Source organism: Mastomys coucha, unplaced genomic scaffold, assembly GCF_008632895.1.
Source record: "Mastomys coucha isolate ucsf_1 unplaced genomic scaffold, UCSF_Mcou_1 pScaffold17, whole genome shotgun sequence".
NCBI classification, from domain to species: domain Eukaryota; kingdom Metazoa; phylum Chordata; class Mammalia; order Rodentia; family Muridae; genus Mastomys; species Mastomys coucha.
In genome coordinates, this window is record NW_022196899.1 from 25,207,372 (window position 1) to 25,217,809 (window position 10,438).

At 41.5% G+C, this 10,438-nt stretch overlaps 1 protein-coding gene across 1 annotated transcript in view; it reads right to left on the reverse strand.

Annotated features, from left to right (window-relative positions):
• Positions 1–10,361, reverse strand: part of LOC116095053 (zinc finger protein 120-like) — a 35,164-nt gene extending 24,803 nt beyond the window's left edge. The window contains exons 1-2 of the mRNA XM_031376553.1: positions 9,972–10,361; positions 8,910–9,261 (exon numbers count right to left, since the gene is read on the reverse strand). Of these exons, the coding sequence (XP_031232413.1) occupies positions 8,910–9,261; positions 9,972–10,171 (552 nt within the window). The 5' untranslated portion in view covers positions 10,172–10,361. The remainder of the gene's footprint in view (positions 1–8,909; positions 9,262–9,971) is intronic.
• Between the last annotated feature and the right edge of the window lie 77 nt (positions 10,362–10,438).

Below are 10,438 nucleotides of genomic sequence, written 5' to 3' on the forward strand. Positions count from 1 at the left end.
TTGATACAATAAAATGAGTTCCTGCATGGACAGACTCCCTGCTCAGGGTGGTTATTCTCCAGAGGCAGGAGATTTGAGCCACAACACTCACCATCTGACTCAGCCCCGAGAGAGAGTCTCTCCCTCTATAGCCTGGTTATATTGGCAGAGAGCCTGCCCGGCATTATTTAAAGTTCCTTTCTGGGACCAGGAAACATTTTGCCTACTCCTTCCCGTAATATAAGACTCAGCAGTGCGAAGTGTTATACATAGGGTACTTTCTTAGATATATACCCATAAGGGCATGTGCTCCACTCAGTTCATAGCCATTTTATTTATAATTGCTAAAAACTGGAAAGAATCCAGATGTCCTCCAACTCATACATGAACAGAGAAAATATGGTTCATTTACAAAATAGAGTGTTATTTAGCTAGGCAAGGACATTATTTTTAGGTAAATGGATAAAACGACAAACTATCATCCTGAGTGAGGTAACCCAGAACCAAAAGGACATGTATGTATGTACTCACAAGTGAATAATATCCATAAAGTATAGGATATCCACACTACACTCCATAGACCCAAAAAGCTAAGCAAGAAGGAAGGTACAAATGAGCATGGTTGAATCTCACTCAGAAGGGGAAACAAAACAGTCATAGGAGGCAGATGGAAGGGAGAACTAGATAAGAGGGGTGATAAGTCCCTAAGAGCAGGCCATTGGACTTGCTTGTATATTATAATTACAGAGGAAAGGTTGACCCATAGAATAAGGATGTAAGAGAGAATCTCAAACATTAAAGTTGAATAGAAAAGAAAAATAATACAATGGTCAAAAATGTGTGAATTTTAAAAGTTTCCTGGAACTAAACAACAAGGAATTCTGAAATATATGAGAAAGCAAAAACACTACCAATGATTTGAATAGAAGAACAATATGAGCTAAAAGATCTAGAAAATATTTTCAGTGAAATAAAAAATGAAAAATATCCTCAACTGAAAAAAATGCCTATTAAGGTACAAAGAGCTTTCAAAATACCAAATAGATTGGAAAAAAAAAAAAAACCCTTCGCCACATAGTAATCAAAACACTAAACATATAAGGTAAAGAAATATAAAAACCTACAGCCTAAAAAATTATTAAAAACTAAACAAAACAAAAACAAGTAATATATGAAATCAGACATATTAGATTCCTTATTTATTTATTTATTTATTTATTTATTTTTGGTTTTTCAAGACAGGGTTTCTCTGTGAAGCCCTGGATGTCCTGGAACTCACGCTGTAGACCAGGCTGGCCTGGAACTCAGAGATCCACCTGCCTCTGCCTCCCAAGTGCTGGAATTAAAGCCATGCCCCACCATCGCCTGGCTGTAATCATACATTTCAGATCAAAATGGTATCTCTTTGAACCCTATCCCAATATTAGTATTCAACTTGGTCTCTATCTCTTATGGTTCTATATTACTTTTAAAGAATTCTTTTTAAAGAATTTACTACTCTTAGGCCACATGTTACTCATAATGACTTTGTCCTCACTCATATAATAGTAACAGATCTGTGCTTTTAAATTTGACTTTTTGTACAGACATAAACAGGTTAATAATTTATAAAATATCTATATGTAGTAAAGCTTTTTTAAAAGAACAAATAACTATACAACAATTGATTACCCAGCACAGGGATGGTATCTTATCTTTTAGATAAAATAACAATAACAACGATTTGCATACCATCAGCTGTGTTGAATGAATAAATCACAGCAGAGTTTTGAAATATTAATTAATCTCAACCAAAAAAAAAAAAAGGAAAGGAAAAAAAGGGGACATGGCAGCCAGTATCTGTACAATATGGATGAGGGATAACTACTTAGGAAAAGTGCATTTATCTTAACATGTACTGAGTAAAGCATTTTTAATGTGACTCAACACAGGATATCTACAGTGTCACAAGAAACATTTTGTCAAATATTCATAAGTAAAACCAATATTTTCACTGTTACTATAGGGTGAACTAGGATAGTTTTGAAATGTGGTGTCATTAAGAACTTAGAAAGAGGAGATATAAATTGTTTATTCCCATCCCTGAATAAATATTCTCACAACAGATTGTGAAATCATTTGATAAACTTTTTTGTATCTTATGGTATTAACATTTATAAAATGTGAGAATGATCTTAAGATGGACATGGTTTTAATAAAAATATATAATAATATATATAATAAACATATAATATATAGCACATATATAAGATAGATAGTTACAGATAGATAGACAGATAGATAGATGGAAATATACAAAATGAGAAGAAAAATATAAAAACCTACAAGCTGGTTCAAGTTATATCCTTTTTCAAAGTCTTTGGAAGTTCTGAAGGAATAAGTAAGGTATTTAAAGCACATAGCTTATGAGATTTAAAGGAAATATATATGGGATTAAGGTCTTTGTACTCAGATTTATGAGAAAGTGGCTGTAATTTAAGTTTAATTCTATCCTTTACAGGTCCAGTCTACATTGAGAGTCAAAATACAGGGAGCTTCCATGAGAAGTCACACTCAGTCCAAAGGTATGGAATAATGTTCACTAAGAGGGAAAATAGTACAAAGAAAAACTTGAAGATACAGAGATTCTTCAGAAGATCAAGTGATAACATAGACGTTGAAATTTTGATAGACCTTAACAAAATGTCAACAGAAGTTGATTTTATTAAATATGTAATCTTAAGCATGCATATGTAAAGTATGATCACTCTTAAAATGCATTGTGTCTCTTTAGCAATTAAAGGGACAAAAGTCTTCAAGAATTATGTTTGGTCATATGAAATATTATTTAGGAAATAAACTCTCACTTTTGATATTCATTGTCATATGTAGATGTGTCAATATCCTACATGAAAGAAAAGACCTTACTTTTCTTTCATACTTACTTTAGCAGAACAGGGTCCATATACAGCTGAGGAAAACTGAACAATCTTATTAAATATTGAGGACGAATCTAAAAGCTTTATTTACTAAATATAGAATACCGAATCATTATCAAAGAGTACTTCTCACTAATAGATTGTGTCCATCATTACACTAATCATGCATGCTCCCAGATTTAAGTGTGATGAAAGAGTTTCTGTCATCAAAATCAAATCACAGATTTCTAGAATTATTCAGATATCCTATCTCATGTCCTTTGACTTCAACTGCCCTTTCTTATAAATTAGCAGGTACATGTTCTTCATGGAGTGGACTGAAGAAGCAAACAGCTGGTTCAAGTTATATTCTTTTTTGAAAAACTCTGGAATATAGTCCAATTTATAATAGAAGCACTTTTTACCTTACAAAACATAAGAACGTCAATAATGATGCTAAGAATATTTCTTCAAAATCTAGTTTTTCATATATCACACAAGGTAGCAATACAGGAGAGACAGTGGTTGAATCTAAACTTATCCTGGTTAGTCCAAAATTCTTCATGGGTTTCCAACAAACTACTAACCTTATAAGAAGGCAAAAAAAATCATTGTTCTAACACACAGTACAAACCAAGGCATTGGTTTTTAGATGGTACTTTGGCCAATTCTCTTCCTATAATAAGCATAATACTGCCATAATTATGTTCTTTACTACATCCTGCATATAGGTTAAAAGTCCTAAAAGTCTGACAATTGTGTATTGTGGATGTTACCCCACTCAACAACAGAATACTTCCACATATGTTGTCTTCCATAATTGTCTTATTTTTAGAACCTATGTTATCTTTATAGTTTTATTTTGTCTTCTCTGGGGCACAATAACTGCTGCTGTTTCTATATCACACCTTTGGTCAGTTTAAAAATGTAGGAGGATCCATTTTACAAATTGAGCTCAGGAGAACTGAGCTGAGAAGAACTGAGCTGGGAAGAATAGAGCTGGGAAGAATTGAGCTGAGAGGAACTGAACTAAGGAGAAGTTTATTAGACAGAACACTTTTAGACTGAACTGAACAAAAGAAGAATTTAGAAGCATAAGCATAGCATTTGGATAAAAGGCATTGAAAGTAAGAGCATTATTGTGCACAAGGAGTAGAGAGCAAGTTTTGAAAAAGAATGCAGAGTGAAATAATTTAGAATCTATAGATCACATAAAAAACTAAGAGTGCAATGGGTAGAATGCAAAGGAAAATAGGAAGAAGCTGCAAAGAGCAGATGGAGCAGGTAGGTTTCTCTTTACTATGGAAGAGAACAGGTCCTTTCTTAATAACAATGCAGGCTTCAGTCTTATTAACAGGAACAAAGCCTTTTTGTTACAAACTTTTTAATTCTTTAAGCATGACAACAGCAGAAGCCTTTTCTTTCTCTATGTAATAAAAATTGGAGCTCATTTTTCATCCAGAATGAGCTAGTTCTTTCTGCATGAAAGCTTGGTCTTTTGTTCCATATGCACATGGAACTATGGATGTGTTTGTGGAAGTATGTAATTGTGAGAATGCATGCAAGCTATGCCCAACTTATTTGAATGGAAATGCATGAAAGTGCATGCATGACTCTTCAATCTATATAAGAACTTATGTGAGATAATTCATATTTTCTTGCACAAAAGTGTTTCCTTCTGTGACTGTTATTCCCTTCTCTTGGTTCAACAGAAGTTTCTTGCTCCAAACTTCCCTCTAGCCCCACAAGCAAGAAGCATCTGGACAAATGTAAAAAGGCTCTAGCAATTCTTTACTTAATATCATGCTATGTTAGGATAAGGCACTAGGTGGCAGAGTCTTCATGTTCTGGCCTCAGAGGAACACAGACATCAGGTCAGCTACAGTAGCATACATACTAACTTAGACTTAGATAAGTAACTCTTTTTTCTTATTATACAGCAACCCTAAATAATTCATAAGACAAAGTCTTACCCCATATCTCACAAGACCAGGACCAAAGCTCTTTCCCCGCTGTTGCCTCTAAAAGAACCAACAAGAAAGAAGACCCCCACTGGGGCTGCCACCCTGACAATACTATCTGCATCTAAATTGAGATATTTTAAACTTTTCCAATTGACTTTCTTTTCCAACAGATATAGAAAATGAAAATGAAAGCATACTCTGAACAAAATGTTAAGGAAATGTGTCCAAAAGTATTCTATACTTTTCTAATACATTAGTTAGAGTCCAATAGAATAGCATGCTAATAGAATGAATTTCTCTCTATATGCAGGGTATTTTTTAGAATGACTGAGAGGTTGTGTTGGTTCAGCAAATTCAACAATAACTAGTTATGAAGGCAAAATTCAAGGATCCAGTTGTTGCTCAGGTCACAAGGCTGGATGTGTCACCTTATCTTTGGAATAAATTGAATTTCCAAAGAAGCTGGCTCTTTTTTTTTGGGGGGGGGGGGTTGGGGGGGTCGAGACAGGTTTTTGCTGTATATCTCTGGCTGTCCTGGAACTCACTCTGTAGACGAGGCTGGCCTCAAACTCAGAAATCTGCCTGCCTCTGCCTCCCAAGTGCTGGGATTAAAGGTGTGTGCCAACTCCACCCTGCAGAAGCTGGCTCTTATGCCAGTGAAGGAATGGACTTGCTATCAAGGTGAGAGGATTCAGCTAAAGAGCAAAAGCCTCCTTCTTCTGTGTCACTTTATAGGCTTGCAATGCAAGTCATATCACAGATTAGAGGAGGGGCCTTTCAGCTCAAATATCTGGATTAAAGCTGTGGCTTCCACTATCCAGATCCACATTAACGGCATGTATACACAATTATCTGTAGAAATTCAACCTTAGCAAAATATAACAGGAACACTCACATCACATATAATCCTCATTTCTGCAATTAGCCATGTGGTCATTGCTTATATTTATATTTACTTTCACCTGGTACCCATTCTGTGTTTTCCTCCACCTCGGTAATAACCTCAGCAGATCTGGCACTTTTCTTGGAGGAATGATTCATAACTTCATTTCTAATTGGTCTGCGAACTTTGTCATCCTGTTTGGATAAAGCTCTTCAAGGTTCCCATTGCCATTGATCACAAGACACAGTATTATCAGGAGGTACCATAAAGCACTAGTTCTCAAGCTGTGAGTTATAACCCAGGTGGGATCTAAGAACCCTTTCACAAGTGTTGCCTAAGACCTTCTGCATATCAAATATTCGTATTGCAATTTATAACAGGTACAATATTACAATTAGGAAGAAGCAATAAAATTAATTTTATTTTGGGGGGTCACCAAAGCATGAGGAACTCTACTCCAAGGTTCCCAGCATTAGGTATGTTAAAAACTACCACAAAAATATCTGCAATCTAGACATGAGCATTTGTAATTTTAGATAGAGAAGATATACTTACTGATGAACCTTTTATTAGAATAAGAAAAGTAATAAATGGAAAAATCTAGCCATTTTATTGTAACCTTCATCAATTCTGTTGAGAGAGTAGGAGACAGATACCTGATCAACAGCCCCACAAACACTCAAATTGGAAACCAAAGAAAGCTCCCAAACCAGCCAACTAATTTGTTCTATTTAAAATGAATAAGGAAAAGGGGTCCACTGGTTGATCTCATTATAGCATTTAATTTAAAAAAAAAAAAAAAAAAAAAAAAAAAAAAAAAAAAAAAAAAAAAACTTGTCTGCTGGTGGAATTTCTTTGTTTTACACTTGTTAAAACAACAGGTCACCTTTTAGCAGTTACCAGTATTTTAATAAACAAGACAACTGATCAACTTCCTTCGAGGGTGTGGGAACAGACAAAAATATAGAGGGGTTGGGGATTTAGCTCAGTGGTAGAGCGCTTGCCTAGCAAGCGCAAGGCCCTGGGTTCGGTCCTCAGCTCTGGAAAAAAAAAAAAAATATATAGAAAGGAAAGGGAAGGGAAGGGAAGGGAAGGGAAGGGAAGGGAAGGGAAGGAAAGGAAAGGAAAGGAAAACAGGCAGACTTAGGAAGTAGTGTTGGTATAGTAAAAGTTAAATATAATTTGTCACCCTGGAACTCCTCTCATGTGACTTGATTTCTAGACTAGGCTAGCTACAAACTTACAATGATGCACCTCCCTCTCCCCCACCCCTTTCTTGCAAAAGCTAGAATCATAAAAAATGAGAAAGTTAGCTGATCATAGTGGTGTACAACTTTAATTCCAGCATTTGAAAATCAGTGGCAGGCTCTTACAGCTTTGACGTCATCCTGCTCTACAAAGTGTTTTCAAGAGTGCCAGGGCTGGTTACACGAAGAAACCCTGTATGAAAAGTAAAAATAAAAAGAGGAAAGAAAAGAAAAAAAAAGAATGAAAAAAAGTAGAAAAGAAAGAAAATAAAATAAAAGAGTAACAGGTAGACTTAGAAGGTAGTGTTGCTCTGTGTAGGCAGGCAGGCAAACTTGTTTGCTTGGTTGGTTCTTTATTTGATTTTGATTTGTTTTGTTTAGTATTGTGTTTTATTTTGTTTTGTATTCATTTTCAGGAAGTGTGGTCTAGGACCTACACAAGCCCATGCACAAGGAATAAATAAGTAAGGATCTCTGAAACATAAATCTGCAGTGGACCCTAACTTGGCTATGGACACACACACACACAGACATGCAGACATGCAGACATGCATGGACACATAAGGACACACAGACACACACGGATAGCAGATCTGACTCCTTCATCTGACTTCTGAATGGCTAAGACACACACACTACTCACAGACAGAATGGCAGATAAGCAGGTAGGCAGCCAGGAAACACCCACACCACCACTTTACCCCTACCTCCTACCCAACACACACACACACACATACACACATATACACACACACACAATAACAAAATAATAAAAAGTTACCCATTAAGACACTCACTCCCCTGCAAACAAGGAAACAAAATGATAGAACTCCCAGTTCTTTACTGAATTTCCTACAAATAATTATACATTCACTGCTGTTCTGTATCCGTCTTCCAGAAACATGGAGTGCACCAGTTTAAACTGCAACATTAACAAAACTTTACTGAAATGGAAGTGCATATCTAAACAGTTACAAATTGACAAATGGAAATACTAGTAATAAAAATGTTGATCATAAATAAGCAACCCAGGGCAGGAGAGAGATAGCTCAGCATGGGAAGCTCTTGATGGTCTTCCACATAATGGTGTTTAATTCCTAGCATCTCCATGGGGAACATCAGCTACCCATTACATGAAGACCAGGACTCCCTAGGCCATCTCCTGACTGCAGTAAAGATGAGGCACCCATGACTTCCATATTCATGCACAGAGGCCAACTACTCCTATTTATTCACACATTTCAGAACAAACACAAGAGGGAGGCAGAATGTCCTACACCTGGAATCCCATGACCTCGCGGATCTGATGGGCAGGAGGCGGTGGGACATGGCTGCTGAGTGGGTTCACGAACCTAGGAGGCAGGAGAAGTGACTGTCTGGTGGGTCCATGGGCCAAGGTGGGCATGGCGGCCATGGCAGAGACTTCAGGGGTCACCTGGGGGTCACTGGGCTCATGCCCATGATCCAGTCCTCCCTGTTGCCCTTTCCATCCGATGGCCTCTAGTTTCCCTGCAGCCTAGGTCACGTGACTCCACACAGGGCCAGCAGCTGTCCAGGGGTTGGGGGGTGGGGGTGCCAGGGGGCAGGGCTGTAGCACAGCAGGAGCTCACACAATCTCCCAGATGATCCTGGGATCCCAACCCGGAAGGTAACCCCTCATCTATCCTGAGAACCCAGACCTCACAGCTGACCCCGACATCACGAGTGAACTATAACCTGTGACCCACACGTGACCTCTACATTGTCTTGTGACATTGCCCTGTGACCCCGACATGACCTGGACAGTCTGACTCACTCACCCAGCCCCAACCACGCCCCTTTGCCATTCCATGTTTTGGCCCCTCCCCACCAACCACCAGCTAGGGCTTCTTCCCATGATGTCAGCTGTCCCCCTATGAGGCCACACACCCCCACCCCAGGCTTCCCCATGGTCACTCACCGCTCTATGTCTCTTTGTCCTCTGTGGGCCTGGCACTGGTCGGTTGTAGGCAGGGGCGCTGAGGGGCAGCTGTTGGGCGGGGTCAGAGGTCACGGGGTCAGAGGTCGCAGCATCAGGGGTCACATCCAGGATGCACCGAAGCCCGTCTTGCAGTGCACAAGGTGTCACGGGATGGCTGAGGCAGCGCAGGAACAGCTCATCCACCTTCATCGGCTGCTTCCCAGGTGGCATGGCGGTGGCGAAGGTGGGAGGGGCCGACAGACAAACCCACGACCAGAAGATGGACACACGTAGACACGGATTGGCCGGCGAACGGATGGACACATCTGAGGCGGCTTCAAAATGGCTGCAGCTGGAAGCGATTACCGACCAGATGGCCACCCCGCCTACCCCAGAGCCCTGCCCACCCTGGAGGTCCCCAGATTTAGGCCCAGGCCACACAGGAAATCCCTTCCAAAACTGGAAGCCTTTCCTAATAGTTGCCCAGCCCAACAGGAAGTACCCTGAGTCGTCAGTTCCATCCCTGTCAGGGTCCCGCCCACCGCAGTCTCATTTACATATGCAAATCTCATGGAGGTCATTTGCATGGAGAGGGCCGGGTCCAAAGTGTCGGTATGCAAATCAGCTCATGCATATTCACGAGGGCCACGGGATGCTCGGCCTGCTGCATTTGCATATGCAAACCATTCCCCTGCACACAAAGAGGGAGCTTCAGCACAGGGCAGTCGGGGCTGATTTGCATATGCAAATGAGTACACCACAAGTCCAACCAGTCCACCCCCTTCCTGATGTCACCGCCAGTCCCTCGGGCCACGCCCCCACGAACGTAACACCACCCTACCCACAGGCCCCACCCCCAAGCCCAGCATCCTTGTATACACAGCAGGGATCAGGTCAAACCATAGCCATGCCCCCTGTGTGCCCCGCCCCTGTCCCCTAGGCCACGCCCCCATTACATCACTGTCCTTCCCTAACCTTCCGACAGACTTGCCCGGCCCCGCCCCTCGCCCCGCCCCTGTCCCCCAGGCCCCGCCCGCTGAGCCCCGTCCGCCCGCTTCTCACCATTCCGAGCCCCACGCAGCCCGCTGCCGGGCACCTCGGGTCCGCCCGCTGCTCACCGCGAGCGATTCCCGCGCCGCTTTCGCCGCCTCAGTCCTTTGACCCCCGCAGCCGCGCGGGTCTACAGTGCGCACTTCCGAGTCAAACGCTGCCCGGCCGGAAACAGCGCCAACAGGCGGGTGGGCAGGCGGACCGACGCGCATGCGCAGATTGTCCCGACTTCCTGTCCCCTCCGCGCGGGATCCCGGAACCCCGCGGCTTCCTCCGCTTCTGGGAACCCAGAAGCGCAGATGCCAGTTATGGCGTCGCCGCTCGCCGACGTCACAGGCGCGCGACCCGGCGGCCCCCGCGCTCGCCGAGTCCAGAGAAAAGATCGAGGGCCAGGGCTGCGGTCTGGTGGTGTGACGTCAGCAGGGGGCGTGACGAACCCCGAAGTGAACCTGCAGTGTGTCTCCCCGGGTTTGCGGGGG